Below are 17,580 nucleotides of genomic sequence, written 5' to 3'. Positions count from 1 at the left end.
GAAGATCTTTAGTTCTGCATCCTGGATATTACAAGCAACCAGTTGAACATGAATTACAACAATATCAGAATGTAAAATGGGGGAAAATGTAAAGCACTAAAACGTCGTCACAAAAAAAGAGTAGAAGTTATCCATAATGATCTCCAATGAGTGTAAAAATATAGAAGGCAAACAGCTCAGCAATTGAATGATGGCGAATGGTTGGTCATAGTTAAATCACTTTATTTAGATCAACTTAACATCATTTGAATGTTAGTAGAGTGCCTCAAAAGCTTCAGCGTTGTTATAATACAAGGTTTTTGAAAAGTCTTGAACTGTTGACAATGGGCTGCGTTATCAGTCAGTATGTTTACATGTACATTTTGTCGAGTTATGCTCGATTAGGCCATTTAATTGGACTACTGTCCTTGTCCCAGTTATACAAGCACCGGGGGAGGATTGATTTATTCACAGAAGTATGTCAGATTCCTTCACGGCAGGTGGAGTTATGCTCTCTTTCAGCTAGTTGCAATAAACCTAAATTATATATATAGTCTATGATATAGAGTGAATCACAGTTGCAACTGTTTAATTTACAAAAAATTCAGTTTAGAAAACAGCTGTGTCATGTACATATAATCAAAAAGTGCTAAGCAAACTCTGCCGTTATTGATTAGTTTTAAACCAACTTCAAATTCTTTGTCATGCCATTATATTTTTAAAAAACACCAGACTCCATTGGGAAACAGTCATTTGAAATGAATATAAAATACTACCCTTTCAAGTTGTATGTCCCTCACCTTTCTTTTTAAAATGCCTGACCCGTTTTGCAGCATCTCTTCCCCCCTCATAAGTGACGAACAGTCCCTCTTCGTAAACACAGACGGAGGCCAGCGCAGCGACTAGGAGCACCCGCAGAAATCCTAGTCCAGTTAAAGTCTGACTGAGGTGTTTACCTGACAAAGTAGCTTGACTGTCAATATCATTATCGGGGTGTGTTAGTTCGATTTTGTGAAATTCAATTTAGTCCAATTTCAGTCAAACTAAAATGTTTACATGGATTTTAAATGGACTAACACAATAGTTTGACTTTTATTAACATCATGTAAAGATACTCATTGTAGCTTAAGTTTTGTTATTCATGTTTGCACATTTTATGTTTGTATTTTCAGCTGGTGGACAAGCTCAACACCAACACAGAGATGGAGGAAATGATCAATGACTACAATATTGTATGTAAAACGTAAAGGTCACTTTTCTGATACCTCCTGCTTTAAAAAGAATATGTGATTCTGTGGCTGCTTTTGATTATAAATTTGACAGACTGTCCTTCATTGTAAATATACTCAGAATGTCCGCTCATCCCTGTAATTTTCCTTCCTCTCTACCCTCCCAGTTGAAAGCCCAGAATGACAGCGAGGCTGAAAGCATTGATAGCATCTTCACTGAGCGGAGAGAGTAAGTACTGGACGTTTAATTCTGGTTATTACACAGAGATCACTGGGGTAAAGATTTATGTCAGGATATCCTGTTCATATTTTCATTTAATGTTGGCTTCCACCCCCAAATAAAGAAGTCTCTGAAAGAGCAGTCCATACCAAGAACAGTCGCGACAACTATAAATTGATAGTATTTTAAATTGTTTCAACTCAAGTGCATGGTGGAGTCACACTACAACATAATTAACGACAACGAAAGTGATGAAAGATGTGGTTTGGATCACTCCTAGAGTGATTTCATAATTGATAGAAATACTGACAGCCAATCAGTCTAATTTAGTCGTCACATCCAACATAGATCCTAACATCTAATTTGGACCATAAAATGTGTATTTTTATTTTGAAAAACATGTATGAAGCTATTTTACTGCTTGGTTTTCTTAGTCTTTAGTCATCAGTAACTGATTCCTCTCTTTGACTATAGCAGAGTTTGTCCAGTAGATGGTGCTGTTGGCTGCTATCAGAGGAAGATGAAAGAAAAAAGTCCTTGATTAAAAACAACACCTTGATATGGTGATTTAAAGGCTAAATAACACATTTTTAATTTAGATCCAAATCCTCTGAATTTAAAGTGTTAAGTTTGGGTGTCATCAGTACATTTCAGGAACATTTTTCCACAAAATAAGTGCTTACAATATTGGCTTTTTAATTGTAGCTTATCTCTTACATTTAGGATTTAGGAGCAACCTTTAAAATGGTATAATCAGTAAATCACGGATATTAACTGCTATATTATCTATTATTGGGCTCCAGATTACACAAAAAAATACAAATTTGCAGCCAGACAGTCTCTGGTACTGATGGGGTCTATGAAGTTTGTCCTCTTTTACCATCACCAGAATGTCAGCAAACTGATGTTAACTCTTTCTAAAGTATGAATGACACTTCTCGTGACCAAAGCGATATCTTACTCAGAAAATAGATACCGAGTAAATAGATATATATTTTTTTAGATAAAATAATAAAGAATTTTCTCTCTCTAGACCCTGATAAACACGATTCTCACTCTGATATATACATCATTTGTTGCATATATAGATCTGCGGGACGTGTTGTCTGTTGGTAAAGTAACACATCTTAGATAAAGAGGGATTTACTGCAGTTCTTTTCTAGGTGTATTTTATTTATGCAAAAAAAAAAACACTTTTCTTTTTTTTATTTTTAAGTTTGTTCGAGTGAGAAAAGGTATTGTCACCTGGTGCAGTTTTAGAGAAAATGTAAAACATATTTAATAGTCAGTCAGTAAGAACACACAATTGAATTCTCAAAGTTCTAAAACCAGCCAAGAAAACTGCAGCCGGTGCATCTCTAATCCTAACTTTCATCTCAGAGTCAAAGTGGCTCTTCTAAGTAATGCCATGCAACCAAGCTGAGTGTGACATGTAGAGTAAAGATCCAGATCTATTTATATCAATTAAGAGTGGGCCTTCCATGTATTTGTCAGCCAGGAAAAAGGGCGTCTTAGTAAAAAAAAAAAGGGCTCAGATGTTATAGTTATTGTAGAAACAGAGCTAGGACAATGTTTTAGTGACCCCTAGAATGATGGTGCCAACTAGTACTTAGAACATAAATAGCTAAATTATTTTATTTAGCCTCAAATTTTCCACCTAATGTGATATATACCGTATATATCAGATCTACAAGAAATGTTCTTTACGTAGCCTAAACCAATCCTCCAGTGAGCACAGAAGTGACAGATTTTTCTTTTGTGCTAATTGCCTCCTCGTCTTGTCACTGCTCACCAGCTGCTTTTTGCTACTTCCTGGTTCAGCTGAAGTCTCCTCTCCTGCATGTCACTCTTCCCTTCTGATGTATGGATCCTCAAAATACCCATCCTCCTCCTCCTCCTCCTCCTCCTCCTCCTCCTCCTCCTCCATCTGCCCGTTCTCTTGTTCAAAGGTGAATGTCTGATGGCTCAGATATCTCCCTGTCTCTGAAAAGACTGTTGACACAGTGTCCTCCTCATCGTCCTCTTGGTGCAGTCGCTGATGACGGTAGTTGTGGAGGAGCTTGTACCAGGAGGGCCCCTTTATGCCACCTACGATGAGCATGGAGGTGCAGAGTGCTAAAGCTACAACACCTGCAGTGAACTTCCAGGAGTTGCCGTTGACAGGCGTCTGGTCTAGTTGTGTTTGCAGGATGGAGAAAGGGAGGAGAGACCAGTCTGTTAAGCTTGTCATGTTGTGTTTTTAAGTCCACATAATGTGTAACAGAAGAGTTGGTAATACCTCTGTTGATGCTGTGGTTCTGGCTTGATGTCAGGTTGGTCTTCATCACAGTGGATGAGCTCCTAGGCTGTTGGGAGATGACTGTTTTTGTTGCTGTTGTCTGTGGGTCTGTAGTTACAATGGGTGGTGATGATGATGAGTAACACATAGCTGTAGCCTGCAAAAGATCCTTTCCAGCCTGCTCCTCTGGAGAAGCACATGTGACTTGTAGTCCCTCTGTAGAGCCGTACATAGAAAAGTATAATAAAAATACAATTTAATTTAAGCCCCTTTCAAACATGCACCCCTTTACATTAATATGACAACAGTTTAATTTATTCACATCTGAGTAAGCACCCCTGTCACAACAATCTGTTCTGATGACAAAGCGGCACATGTGTATCCTGTCAGATTAAAGCTACAACAGCCCAAGATAAAATTTACAGAGAGATTAAATGCATGTTCTGGTACCACCTGCTAAGACAATTGTAATAAATGAATTATTTGAACCATCATCTCTTATGCCCAAAATCAGTTTAATAAAAAAAAAACCTGAAAGAGCCAAAAAAAGGCAAAATGAGAAACACCATCAGAACACCATTCACAAATTGAGAATTCCAATGTTGTTTTTAATGGTCAGTCAGTATTTGTGACAAGAGAAAGCCAGAAACCAGAAAAGTAAGCCACAAATTTGTGATGCCATTGAGTATGAAGTCTGACTGCTCCATAGACAAGGATTTTTTTTTTTCATACTCGAATGAGCTTTATTCTATTGTAGTGTTTTCAGTTCTGTAAGAAGAAAATGTGTCCATACAGACAGAATCACAATGACCTTTTGCTAGTACCAACAATCACCTGACGATTGGTTTCAAATGTAGAGACTTAAAAATTGGCAAATTTGATTATTTCTGTTTTCATTTTCAGCCGTAACCAACATTTAAGATAGTTGAACTTAATGGTCCAACCAATCTGACGTTTCTTATTTTATGTACTGTGATGATTTGCTAGTGTCTTTGATAAACCAAATCTACAAGCACCGAAGCTAAACAATGCACTGTTGTGGACAGGGGCAGCAGTAAAACCTTTTTAGCCACATGAAAACACCCACATACAGAAATGAACATCAGTTTAAGTGAATGCTATATGTGAAATATTTCCTTTGCTTTACCATACACACTTACCAACTGCTGTAAACCAGCAACTCCCATTCTCTACAAAGTAAAATTATTGTTTTTTTGTCAGTGGCTTTGGTATAACAGCTTCAGTTACGTGTCGGGAAATGCTGTCCAACTGCAAGGTAAAGTGGTGAAAGTATTTTAAATATAGTGTACGCTTAACTCGATATATAAACATGTTTTAAGTGGGCATTTTTATATCTTGCTATAACACAGGAATTTTCTGCTCAAAGTTATTGCAAATAAACATTGGGATTCAGTCTATACTCAAAACATTACCCTGGGTGCTCTCAGTGTCCTCCAGAACCTTTTTCCCAATCATCTGTCCTTGGAGCAGCTCCAGACTTTATACTAAATTTAAGCTTTTGTACTTCAGCTTTTGGATTTAGGAGTGAGTTGTTTATGTTTCCTAATATTTTTGGACTGTCTTAGACCATAGGAATAACATGAATGGAATTTGAAAGTGGGATTATTACACCTTTAAGGTACTGAGAAGATGGAAGTTCTCATATTAGATCAAATGAGACCTTAAAAGTAGGTCCTCCAAGAAATCTGAACCAGCCTAGATGTCACATGTCAGCTATATTAATGAAACTTTAAGCTGCAGAAAGGACATCATCATTACCAATGGTAACTCCAGCTGCTTGGACCTCTCTGATGTTGCTCAGCAGCGGACAGGAACAATTCCACGGGTTTTTCTGCAGGTTCAGCACCTAATGAGACCAGACTGGGTCAGGTTAATGCATTAATAGTAACTTGGAAAACGCGATGGCTTGGGAAGATTTACACTTTGCTGTGTTTCCTTTCTTTTGCATAGAAATGACTCTGGTCTACTGATAACTACATATTTGCTTTAGCATTTTAAACATTGAAGAATTCAACTGGAATTTCAGGATAACACAAGATTTCATTATATTTTATGTAATAGTCAGTTTTAGCCCACATAATACACACACACACACACACACACACACACACACACACATATATTTATGTATTTATTTATTTATTTTAACTTAATTCTAATAAATATAGAAAGCCTAACACATTTTGAGGAATCATCCTACAATATTTTCATGGAATTTGGGGTGTTACCTTCAGATTTTTCAGCTGTCTGAATAGCTGTGAATGGAGACTTGTCAGCAGGTTGTGGGACAGGTCGAGCTTGGTCAGGACATCTAGACCAGAGAAAGACTCAGGGTCCAGGCTGCAGTAAAAGTCATCAGTAGGATCAGATGTAAATGCAATAGCAATACACATATTACCGTTACACAGGGTTCCTGCATATCCTTAAAGCATCTTGAAAGGCATTGAATTAATAAATCTAAAAATAAGGCCTTAATTGGTATTAAATTGACTTAAATTGATCTTTAGAAAGTCTTAAAATACTCAGACATGGGGTGTTGGATTTTGTGATTTTTTTTTCTGATGTTGCATTGTAAAATTTCATAAATAATTGGCAACATCCCCTTTTTTTGATTGAATAATTCTGTAAAAAAAAATTTCTCATGCTGGAAAACAGCCAGAAATGCCAGACATTTTCCACTTCTTCTGGTAAACCAAATAGATACTTATAATAATATAATATGTTCATCATCTTCCATGTGTTTCACTCTAAAAAGGGGTTTTTCAACATTTAACGTAGATAATTTAACTTTTTCACTGGACAAAAAAGTTATGTTTTATATTACAATAAACATTTGGGAAAATAAAATTGTCCATTAATTTTTGTTATTAGAAGATTGGTCTTAAACTTAAGTCAAAGTGGCATTAAAAAAGCCTTAAGCTGCAGGAACCCTGTTACAGTCATACTTACAGCACTGATACAGACAATTTCTTAGCTAATCATGAACAGATATTTCGCCTTATTTTGGTCTGTGCATATTGAAAGTCTCATGCAGTACAGAGATGTAACATTCCCCCAAGTTAAACCAAATGTGGTAACAGAAAACACAAAACTCTAACAAATGCATAATTGCATACTGTCAACTTTCGACACTTAAATGTGTATATAGAAAAGAAGCTAGCATATATTTGCTCTCTCATTTACCTGCTGATTTTGTTCCTGGACAGAGACAGCACTCTGAGGTTTGGTGCCACAGAGAAGCACTTGGCTGGTATACTGGTCACCTGGTTACCATCCAGGTGGAGTTCTACCAGTCTGGGATAACTAGCCAGGGCTAGTCTGTCAGCCTCACTCAGAGTGATCAGGCTCCCCTCAATCGCCAGTTTGGTCACATTAGAACTGTTGTTGCTATGAGGAATGACTTTCAGAAGATTGTTGGTTGAGTTCTTTTCCTGCCAATAGATGGATGAACAGGTATTACAATCAGTTAAACAATCTGAATAAATACATGCAGATAAACCATTGTCGCTTGGACAATAACAGCAAAAAATGAATCATTTCCACTCACTGTGAGTGCAAGGTTAACAAAAAACAACAACAACAAAGAATAGAGAGATAGAGCATTGCCTACCACAGTTTCTTCCTCCACAAACTCAGCGTTAGTTCCCAGTATATTCACAGCTACCACTGCAGCCAACCACAGCACAAGAAGACGTTGCTGGCAACTCTCCATTATCCTACCCTGAAAATAACAGAAAACCCAGATTCTTTTTTACGGAAGATTTGGTGCCTCATAATCCAATATGGCTACTCTGCACATCAACAATAGTGAAAACTGTAGTAATATACTGTTGTAATATACTGCTGTCTTATTGGTGTCTCACTAAAACAGCCAAACAAACAGTCCTGTCCGGTTTCTATCTGCAGACATGTTGTTACACTTGTGTCAACACCCCGGCTTGATCTGTTTAAGCTAAAAACATCTTGGTTTTCCAAATTGTACTGGAATGCAATCAACTCAGGAATGACATCATTCTGATTTTAAGCACTCACCAGCAGCCAGTCACTCATTCATTAAAACCTACTTTTCATTCATTGCAGACGTCTTTGAGTTTGCCTATTCGATCGCTTTGAGTTCAGTTTTATTGGTCAAACGTAGCTTTACTACACTACAGATTCCGCTTTCTTATTACTGTATTTGTTGCAGTTTACCACCAATCATTTTTTACGCTCAAAATATAAAAGTAGAAGCAGATTTATAACAAAAACAAAAAAATGTTTTCCAAGTTTTTATATTTCTCTTTTGTATGGCTGCAGCAAAATATTATTTTCATCGAATATTTAATGTTTTTTAGGCAGTAAAATGTCAGAATATAGTGAAAATTGCTCTCTAAACATAGTAAAGAGAGTTTGGGGGGAAAAAGTCTCTTTTATAGGTTGACAATCAAACAACTTTCATCTAACTGAGCCTCTCATTAAAGAACTCTTTAAATACATCCATGTGAAAGTGACATACCTTTACAGTCCTTTGATTTCCCAGTTTATTAAAGGTTCAGTTTGTGAGATTTAGGGAGATGTAGTAGCGGCCAGCAGTGAGGATTGTAGATTGTAACCAGCTAAAATTAAACTCCCAGTTAGAATTCCTTTAGTGTTCATTGTTCAGGAGGTTTTTAGCAGGTGCCACATTATTTTCAGAGATCTCCTTCTCTCCAAAACAAACAGACCAGTTGATTTAAACTAGCAAAAACTCCAAATAAAGCATTTTCATGTTACAAATCAGTGTTTTCCCAATGCTGTTTATGTCGGAATCAGGCTGTTAGCCCTACACCTTAAAATGTGTGGTCACCATTTTTCTCTGTTAAGTTATGACATTCAGGAGGTTTTTACCTCATGAATTATCTTCCACTCCAAAACAAATGTACTTAGAGAGTTAAACCTGTAAAAACACTGAATAAAACATTTTTACGTTGTTTAGTTTGTCTGTTCTGGGCTCCTGTAGAAACATTTTAGTTCAACATGGCGATCTTCATGGACAAGGACCTGCTCCTTGTATGGATATAAACTGCTCATATTAACGTGAGGAATACACAATGGTTAGAAAACATGATAGTGTTGATTATACACTGAAGAAAACATACATATTATATTGTATTCCATTTCTGCCAGTAGATGGCCCTAAATCCTACATGCTTGACTTTTAACTTATAGAGCACAAATTCTCCTGGACACTAATATCAGCCTCTCTTATGAACTCTGATAACTGAGACGAGACATTACACAGAACCATGTCAACACGTTAATCAAACTAAGACTAGGACATGAAGATTTCCCACCCATTTACATAGACACATATAATGGACAGACACATCTACTGACGCATTTCAGCATACAGCTTGATAAGGGCACAGTATATATGAAACCTGGGTCAATGAGCTCTCTTTTTAAAGGACATCACACAGTCATCAATTACACCAACACACCCACACTGAAGTCGTTTAGTCTCCTGATATACTTTAGAGAAAACAAACACATTCAACTTCTTGAGACTGAAATTCAGTGAAGAACAAGCCCATCTGTTTACTGCAGCTGAATAACCTTTAACCTGCATCCAGTACAATATCTGTCAGTGTCTTTATTGTCGACTTTCTGTCATGTTTGTCATCGCTGACTTTATTCATATTCTGGTACTGTTCTCTATCGCTGAACAACAACCACTTACCTGTGCTTCAAGGGGCACTCAGACGAACCTCAGTTCACCTGTCAGCGTGATGCAGCCAGCACAGCAAATGACCTTTGTTCCTTGTTGTAAAACCTGCCGGCTTACATACACAGTTTCTGCTTGCTAAACATTATGTTTGAAGAAGTCATTCCTCCTTTACTGCTTTCCCACTTCTGGTTTAAATATTAAAACCACATGCGACATACTTTTCATTTGAAAATTGAAATAGTAAAGCCAAAGTAATGAATTGAACTAATGACTATTGAAGATTTAAGTCTAAAGGCTGAAGGAAATCAAGTAAAGAAAGCAAAGGAGAAGGATTTACAGTAATGGATTAGAGTTAGGATGGAAGACAGAAGAATGTAAAGGAAGTTTGAAATATGTTAGAGAAAAGAGACTAAAGTGAGAAATAGATGAAAGAGATATTACTTCTAAGCTGTGTTATTGCAGTGCCTAATCAGGTTGCTCCTGCAAGTCTCTTAAGGTTCTCCAAGTGATCCAGAATGCTGCAGCATGTATACTGACGGGAATTTTGAAAAGAGATCATATTTCTCCCATTGTAGCTCCCTGTTAAATCCAGATATGAATTAAAAATACTTATTACGAGGACAGAGGGACGTTGTATGATGTAAAGCCTTTAGAGGTAAATTGTGTTTTGTGATATTGCGCTTTATAAATAAAATTGAATTGAAAAGAAGGTAGGAGTGTAATTTGATTAGAAGGGAAGAAGAAAGAAGTAACACAGTTTAAAGAAAGAAAGTGAGACACACAAGGAGGGAAAGGGGAAGGAAAGGCAGCAAGGAAGTGATTTGCTTTCGTTTTCCATGTCCCTTCTCTGCATCTTTTCTTTATCTACACATCTGTCTATCTTATCTGCCCTGGCTTTGTCACATGTCTCCATCCACATGCTAATGACTAATGAAGATAAAGTAAAAATTAAAAAAACAAAATACCTCTCCCTGTTGTGTTTGCTGTGTAGAAGAGAGGAGGCCATCAGGGCGATAGAAGAAGAAATCAGGAAGGAAAGGCGGGTTGCTGATGAGGTCATCCAGGCGATGCCGGCTGCAAAGCAAGAGAAGTATTTCGCCATGACAGCAGCCAATGAGGAACTGCTACAGGTATGAATGCAGTTTTAGCCTAATATTGGTATGATACTGCTCTTGTCCTCATTATTCTGTAGTGACTGTTTGGTGCATTTTACACACTTTTCAATCCTTATTTTTTAATAATTTTGCTGCCTTCACCTATATTGCATACATTTTGTCAAGATTGTGTATTTTTGTTCAATCTTGGAATTTCCAGCTCAGCTATGACAATAAGTCTAACATACACTGTAAACAAAATTGTTACATTCATGCTGTTATGAGCAACAAATGCTCCATTGAAACACTTTCAAACTGCAAATTTTTATCCCACAGCCATCAAAGCATAAAAACATGCATTGTTTTATTTCTGGGTGTCATTCTGGGCTTTTGTATTGGAATTTTACTATTTACCGCCTGATGGCGCCATTTTTAACCATATTTGGCATATGGAGAAAATACATGCTATTTCCATTAGGTGCACTTTCACAATCTATGTTGCTGCAAATCATTGACGTATCCTTGGCTGTGATCATCCCAAAATAATAAATAAAATAAATCTACTTTGCATGTAGTATATTAAATATAATCCATTATTTGTGTTTTTTTCATTGTGTTTTTTTTATCTAAACACATAGTGGCATCATTACAAATACCTGGCATTTAAAGGGTTAAAATTCTGAAAATGAATGAATATTTGATATTTATAATTCGGACTGATGTTGGTAAAAAAAATCAAACTCAATGAAAGTAGAAAGTAATATTAATGTATAATATTTTTTAAAGCTTGATTTCGAAAAGCACAGCAATGTTTGCATGATGCATGAGTACTATTGTAGTGTTAAACTGCTCGGCCTGCAGTTTGACTTGTTTGTTGTTTGCTGGCTTTTTTTTATACAAGTCACATTATCATTCTGTTTAGAGAAGACGTAGTAAAAAGCCTCACTTCCCCTGTCTTATCTGTAATTCTTATATTTCATACTGTAGTATGACCACCATGTAAAATAAATGTACTGTTTATCTACTTTCTTCATCTTCTCCTTGCCTCCTTATGTTTTGTTTTATAGGAACTTGCTGTTCTCCAGGAGGAGCTGGACATTCTTCTAACCAGGAAGGAGGACTACGACGCTGTGAGTCGGGCTAAAAAGATGGGGCTAAGATCAAGGAAGGGTTAATGTACAGAAGGAAAGAAGGGTGGTTTCTGCAGGGTTCAACTTAAATTTAAGATTAATTAATCTTTAATATGACCTAGATGGACAGATTAACCAATAAAGAATAATAACGTATTAATCCATATGTTCATATGTCTATCCATAGGTCCATATGTGATTTTTAGATAAGGTCAAAGATGTAGAACAACAGAGATTTTCTAGTAAGGTTGCATTAAAACAATTTCTAATTAATGTTACTACCAACGTTTAGAAAAAATAATCACGACCCTTGAAAATATAATTTCAGACATTTTAAGACCTGAGGCTGTTTTTTAGGGAATCTAAATGAATGCATTTTGAGACTTTCCAAGGCCTGCAGATACCCCAGGAGGGAGGAGATGAAGCGTGGAAAAGAGGAAGGGAAGGGAAAACAGACAGTGAAAAAGAAGAGGAAGAGGAAAATGCATGTTAAGTAAAGTAAATGGGACGCCAAGTACCTCACTTGGTAGAGCAGGCCCATTTATGTCCTCGCCGCTGCGAGTTTGATTCTGGCCTCGGCCCTTGTCATCCCCTCTCTCTCCCCTTTTCACTCCTAAGCTTTCCTTTGTCCAATAAAGGCAAAAGCAAAAAAAGGAAATGCAAACAGACTTTCAGTGAAAGTGTGTGTTGTAATGGTAACTGCTGTAGCAGCAGCAGTAACGTCCAGCTGTAGTGGTTACAGTAGTATCAGCAGTAGTAAAAGTATAAATTGTTCTTCCATTCTCCTGTGTGCAGGAGCTGTCCCACTCGCACATAAAGCAGGAAGTGGTTCGGCTTCATGAGACTCTGTCGGCGCTGGAGGCGAAGCGTGACGCCATGGAGGCTGAGCAAAAGAGCCTCAGCTCTCCACAGGAGCAGAGAGACCAACTTCTAAATCAGGTTCGCTTCACAACCAGACAGAAAACGGCTGAATGTTAGTCAAGAACATAAAACTACAGACAATAAGAGGCAAAAATGTTTCATCCAGTTAAAACAAGCAGCAAAAATTTAAAAAACTTTGATGTTTTTGAAGGCTTCAGTAACTAGACACATTTCAAACTAAACAAAGTTTAAAATGACAAATTCAACATCAGTGACTTAATGTAGACAGACTGACACTAGAGGTTAGGTCAGGGAAATGGAATGGCTGAGTTAACCCTTTAAAATGTGGGCTGACACACCCCCCTCCCTTTTTCCAACTAATATTAAGGTTATTCTGTTGTCAACTTTTACTTTTTTGAAAGTTTTTGGAAAATTTGTGCCAGTTTGGTCATTGACTTTTTTTCCCCATCAAAGAAATCAAACCGACATCAACCAACTAGTCAGTTTGCTCACGTTTCAAAAGGTTAAATACCTTGTAAAAAGCATTTGAACACATCACAGAAAACTGATGTCGATCTTAAAGGGTCTTTTTAAAGGGTTAATACTAACAAACGAGGAAGGCAGTGCAACATCAACACATTGACTGCAGGACCTCAGACTGAATATCTTTAGTGATTTCTTTCATTTGACTGATTTAAGAGTTTGACTTAGTAAAAACAAAGGATTGCTGTTTTATATTTCAGGTTAAGGAGGACAACCAGGAAATGGCCAGCATGGAGAGACAGTATGTATTCATATCAAACACAATGTGCCAATGAGACTTTCCTGCATTGTCAGGTATCATTTTCTTTTTTTATTCAAATGTATTTCTTACTTTAATTAGAAGTCCAAACATAAAACCCCAACCAGATGGTGGGCACTGTGACACACAACTTAAAATCTCAGTTTTTGTTAAAAAAAATTAATAAATTTCTGGCATGAAGCCAAATGAAATGAATTAAGTTTGCAGCATCTCCATCTGCAGCATATTTTGCCAGAAGATATCAAAACAGTTTTGATGGTTCAAATAATTTGCTCCTCTCTTAAAAGGATCCATTTGGAAGTTAGAGGTTCATGAAGAGTTTATATATGTTTTGCTTCACTCAGCCTGTGACCTTTGATCTCACTGTCGCTTATAAATTGTAAACCCATTTTGCATTTGTGTAATGATGTGTGTGTTTGTGTGTTGAGACTTACAGAGATCAGGGAGAGGATGGGTCAGATCACAGAGGAGATCCGACAACTGGAGCAGGACTCAGAGGAAGCTCAGGGTAACACTCGATTGCTGCTTTCAACTTCTCATTTTACAATCTTTCATCTTGATATATGCTTTTGAAAAACTGCATTGAAAGCCATCGTATAGTGGAAACTAATTAAGGGCCAGATGTGTAAATTATGCACACACACTGAAACCATGTGTTTTCCCTCACATAAACTGGTATTTACAGAGGAGGAAGTGCAGCGCACCTCGCACATTCTTCAGATGGCTGCAGGAGAAATCATGATCAAATATGAGTTAAGAGACAGGAAACATTGTTTTTAGGTTGTTTGCCAATCTCAGACATTATGTTATTATTATTGCAGTCACCACATGCTCCGTAAAAAGTCCATTAAAGGCACATTTATAGAGTACATTTTCAGTCATGAATTTCTTTAAATATACATTTGAGCCATCATCTACCTGTCAAGGGTCATATTATTCTAATTATGAAGCACTTGAAGTCAGTCTCAATATGAGCACCATAATCATCCTTTTAATGTTAAATAAGAACAATAACTAAAATTTTATCACGATGATGGTTTGCAGAGATGTGATGTATTAGTTATATGGATGCTACAAATGTCCACAGCCACACTGTCACAGCCGCACTTCTTTTCTAGGTCTAATTACTGATGGAACAGGCTCAAATACTGATTATGCAAATGGGTTGTTAGATGCTTTTCTACATCCACTTATGACTAATAGTGTATGTGGAAATAAAACTTGTGCGCATCTCCAGTACCAATGTGACTTAGATTTATAAACATGCAGATGTGCTACTTCATAAATTTGACAAAAATAATACATGTATGTCTTTGTACACACAGTTTTAGAATCTACACAGTATTATACATCTGACCCCTAGTGTGACACTATAAACTGCACCAGAGACTGTCAATCTCTCTTTTTTTTAATATATCAAGAGCTGAAAGTTGTCATTTTCATTAGCAATTAATCTGCCGATTGTTTTCCAAATGAATTGATTGGTGTATGATATGATAAAAAAATGCCCATCTTTGTCCTTTACTTGGACATATTACTTAACTCCTACACACTACTTTTATGACAGTGCTACCAGATATAGTATGCACCTTTTAACTGTTTAATAATGATATAATGACTGCCTGCTAAACTAATAGTTGTTTTGTTTCTGTCCATAAGGGGAGTGTCAGCAGAAATACAAAGAGCTGAAGAAGAAAGAGGAGGAAATTGACCGTGAGTTTAGTATTTGAAGATTAAGATGACCAACCTGAGTTTGATAATGACAGAAACTATAGAATTATTTACTCAGACCTGATATCAATAATGTCTCACTATTGTGACAATGAAAATTGATGTTTCCATTTATTTTGCAAAACCAAGGGTTAGAAAATAGTCTCTGAGAAAGTGTCCTAACTGTTGAAGATATAATAGCACAGCAATAGGAGGTTATTGTCATGACATTATCCAGTTACTGTAAATCATATCTAGTCATCGCAATTGCATTATTGCTATCGGTGTATTTGCAGGTTTTGTCATTGTTTTAAGAATGGTTTCGCAAATCCAGTAATATGAAAGATGACCCAAATACATATATGGAAGCACACACTATCAATGCCCTTCTGGAAGCTACCACCAGGAGTTGCCAAAGACAAGATATTTTTAAATCCTTCACATAGAAGTGTTGTGTTCGACTGGCTGAAACGGGACTTCTAAAATACATGTAAACCTGTTAGTCTGACTGAACTCGGACTAAATCGAATTTCTCGAAATCACTACACACTCCGATAATTTGATGTCAAGCTATTCTGTTATGTGCACACTGTAGTCAGACTTTAACTAGACTAGGTACTCTCTGCATGCTCCTGGTCGCCACACCAGCCTCCTTTGGTGGTAAGTGATAGGGACTGTTTTGAGGGGGGAAGGGGTGCTGTAGGCATTACAATAATGTAAGCACTGAGGAGAGGTTTTTGTTTTTAATTTTTGGCTTAGTTGTGGGATATACAACTTGAAAAAGTTCTATTTTTGTATTTATTTTAAATGTTAAAAAAAAAGTCACAGCCCAGCCACCCCCTCCTCTGATAAATAAAGTACAGCCCTATAACACTGGCACAGAAAGCTAAGTGATGTACTGCTTTGGGTGGGGCCACAGCAAAACATACTTAAACACACACATACTTACACCTAAAAAAAATCAATACCAGTTTAAGTTTACAAATATTTGAATATTTGCTCCTCTTTACCTTCCACAACAGCCAATGGAGGCAGTAGTAGAGGAAAATGACTGGTGTTTTTGATATAATGGCTTCAAATCCCTGTCGGTAAGGGAAAGGTAAAGCAGTGAAAATATTCTAAATATAACATAGGCTACATTTTAACTGACATAAATTATTTTTTAGGAGGCTTAAAACTAATCCGTTAAGGAAGAGTTTGCTCAGCACCATTTGATTATACAGTCATGGAAAAAATTATTAGACCACCCTTGTTTTCTTCAATTTCTTGTTAATTTTAATGCCTGGCTCAACTAAAGGTACATTTGTTTGGACAATTATAATGATAACAACAAAAATAGCTCATGAGAGTTTAATTTAAGAACTAAGAACTATTCATTTTCCATGGTTTTCTTGATAATAACCAAAATTACTTAAATTCTTACATCAATAGCTATGGCATTGTACCGCCAAAAACACTACTTTTAAGCATTCCATGTTTTCTTTTCTGTTTGCTTTAAACACATGATACACACAAGAGTTAATACTTGATTGCATAACCATTGTTTTTGATGACTGCAGCCATGCGTCTTGGCATGCTCTCCACCAGCTTCTGACATTGTTCTGCTGTCACAGCAGCCCATTCCTGTTGGACAAATTCAAACAAATTTTCTTTGTTTTTGGGCTTGTGGTTCTCCATTTTGAGTTTGATGATTTTCCACAGGTTTTCAATTGGATTAAGATCTGGTGATTGAGCAGGCCAAGGCATGGTGCGAATGTTGTGGTTCTCCATCCAGGCTTTAACTGACCTTGCCGTGTGGCAAGGGGCATTGTCTTGTTGGAAAATCCAGTCATTCGAGGCAGGAAAGAGTTTTCCAGCTGATGGAAGAAGACTGTTTTCAAGGGTAGTCCTGTACATGACCTGGTTCATTCGGCCTTCACACAATTGCATTTGCCCTGTTCCACTCAGACTGAAACAACCCCAGATCATGACTGATCCACCCCATGTTTTACTGTAGGGGCAAGACAGTCTGGGTTGTAAGCTTCAGGCTTCCTCCTAACCAGTAAGTTGGCTGGAGTGGGCATCAATTCAAAATTGGATTCATCACTGAAGAGAACCTTAGCCCAATCATCAACAGTCCAATCCTTGTGGTCTCGAGCAAAGAGTAACCGGGCCTTCCTCTGCCTTTCATTGATGAAGGGCTTCTTGCGTGCTCTGTGTGACTTCAAACCAGCTTCAACAAGTCGGTTTCGAACTGTCCTTGCCGAACAAGTCACATTTCTCGACAGTGCCCACTCATTTTTAAGGTCCCTGGAGGTCTGACAACGATTCCTGACACAGGAACGGATGAGTGCACGGTCATCTCGTGGGGTAGAAAGACGTTTCCTGCCACGGCCAGGTAGCAATTTGGTAGTGCCATGTTCAGCTTGTTTTTTTTTGTTGTAATGAACGGCTGTCTTGGAGATCTTCAGTTTTTTCGCTACCTGTCTCTCACTCATGCCAATTTCCAGCAGTGCCAAGATGGCTGCCTTTGTGGCTTCACATAATTCTTTTGTTTTAGGCATTATGTGAGAGCTGACAACTTCTGAGTT

General features: G+C 37.2%; 2 protein-coding genes across 4 annotated transcripts in view; one reads left to right on the top strand and one right to left on the bottom strand.

The window, feature by feature from the left end:
• The window catches only part of ift74 (intraflagellar transport 74), a 73,489-nt gene that overhangs the window by 5,601 nt on the left and 50,308 nt on the right, over window positions 1-17,580 (top strand). For both annotated transcript variants that reach the window (XM_042510810.2, XM_042510808.2), the window contains exons 7-14: window positions 1,152-1,211; window positions 1,376-1,437; window positions 10,405-10,543; window positions 11,575-11,637; window positions 12,433-12,576; window positions 13,242-13,282; window positions 13,729-13,808; window positions 14,960-15,013. In XM_042510810.2, coding sequence (XP_042366744.2) covers window positions 1,152-1,211; window positions 1,376-1,437; window positions 10,405-10,543; window positions 11,575-11,637; window positions 12,433-12,576; window positions 13,242-13,282; window positions 13,729-13,808; window positions 14,960-15,013 — 643 coding nt within the window. The remainder of the gene's footprint in view (window positions 1-1,151; window positions 1,212-1,375; window positions 1,438-10,404; window positions 10,544-11,574; window positions 11,638-12,432; window positions 12,577-13,241; window positions 13,283-13,728; window positions 13,809-14,959; window positions 15,014-17,580) is intronic.
• LOC148185982 (leucine-rich repeat-containing protein 19-like) lies at window positions 206-10,426 on the bottom strand. 2 transcript variants are annotated; one of them, XM_088072320.1, is made up of 7 exons: window positions 10,379-10,426; window positions 7,338-7,448; window positions 6,911-7,158; window positions 5,956-6,067; window positions 5,486-5,573; window positions 3,707-3,922; window positions 206-3,600 (listed from the first exon to the last, which is right to left on the bottom strand). In XM_088072320.1, the coding sequence occupies exons 2-7, from the start codon at window positions 7,437-7,439 to the stop codon at window positions 3,272-3,274; spliced, it is 1,095 nt and encodes a 364-aa protein (XP_087928446.1). In that variant the 5' UTR covers window positions 7,440-7,448; window positions 10,379-10,426; the 3' UTR covers window positions 206-3,271. The 2 variants fall into 2 exon arrangements, with proteins under 2 accessions (XP_087928446.1, XP_087928445.1); XM_088072319.1 differs by lacking the exon at window positions 10,379-10,426 and adding an exon at window positions 9,426-9,612.

The sequence above is a fragment of the Plectropomus leopardus genome, chromosome 21 (genome assembly GCF_026936395.1).
Source record: "Plectropomus leopardus strain MGB_pleo_1.0 chromosome 21, ASM2693639v1, whole genome shotgun sequence".
Taxonomy (NCBI): Eukaryota; Metazoa; Chordata; class Actinopteri; order Perciformes; family Serranidae; genus Plectropomus; species Plectropomus leopardus.
Note: the sequence above shows the minus strand (reverse complement) of the source record. Positions and strands in the feature narration are given on the sequence as shown.

Bases quoted from the DNA above. Each gene is read 5' to 3' on its own strand.
- LOC148185982 (XM_088072320.1), bottom strand. From the start codon at position 7,439: ATGGAGAGTTGCCAGCAACGTCTTCTTGTGCTGTGGTTGGCTGCAGTG. The intron at 7,159-7,337 runs GTAGGCAATGCT...ATCTATTGGCAG, and splicing joins TTGTGGAGGAAGAAACTGTG to GAAAAGAACTCAACCAACAA. The intron at 6,068-6,910 runs GTAAATGAGAGA...CTTTTACTGCAG, and splicing joins TCCAGGAACAAAATCAGCAG to CCTGGACCCTGAGTCTTTCT.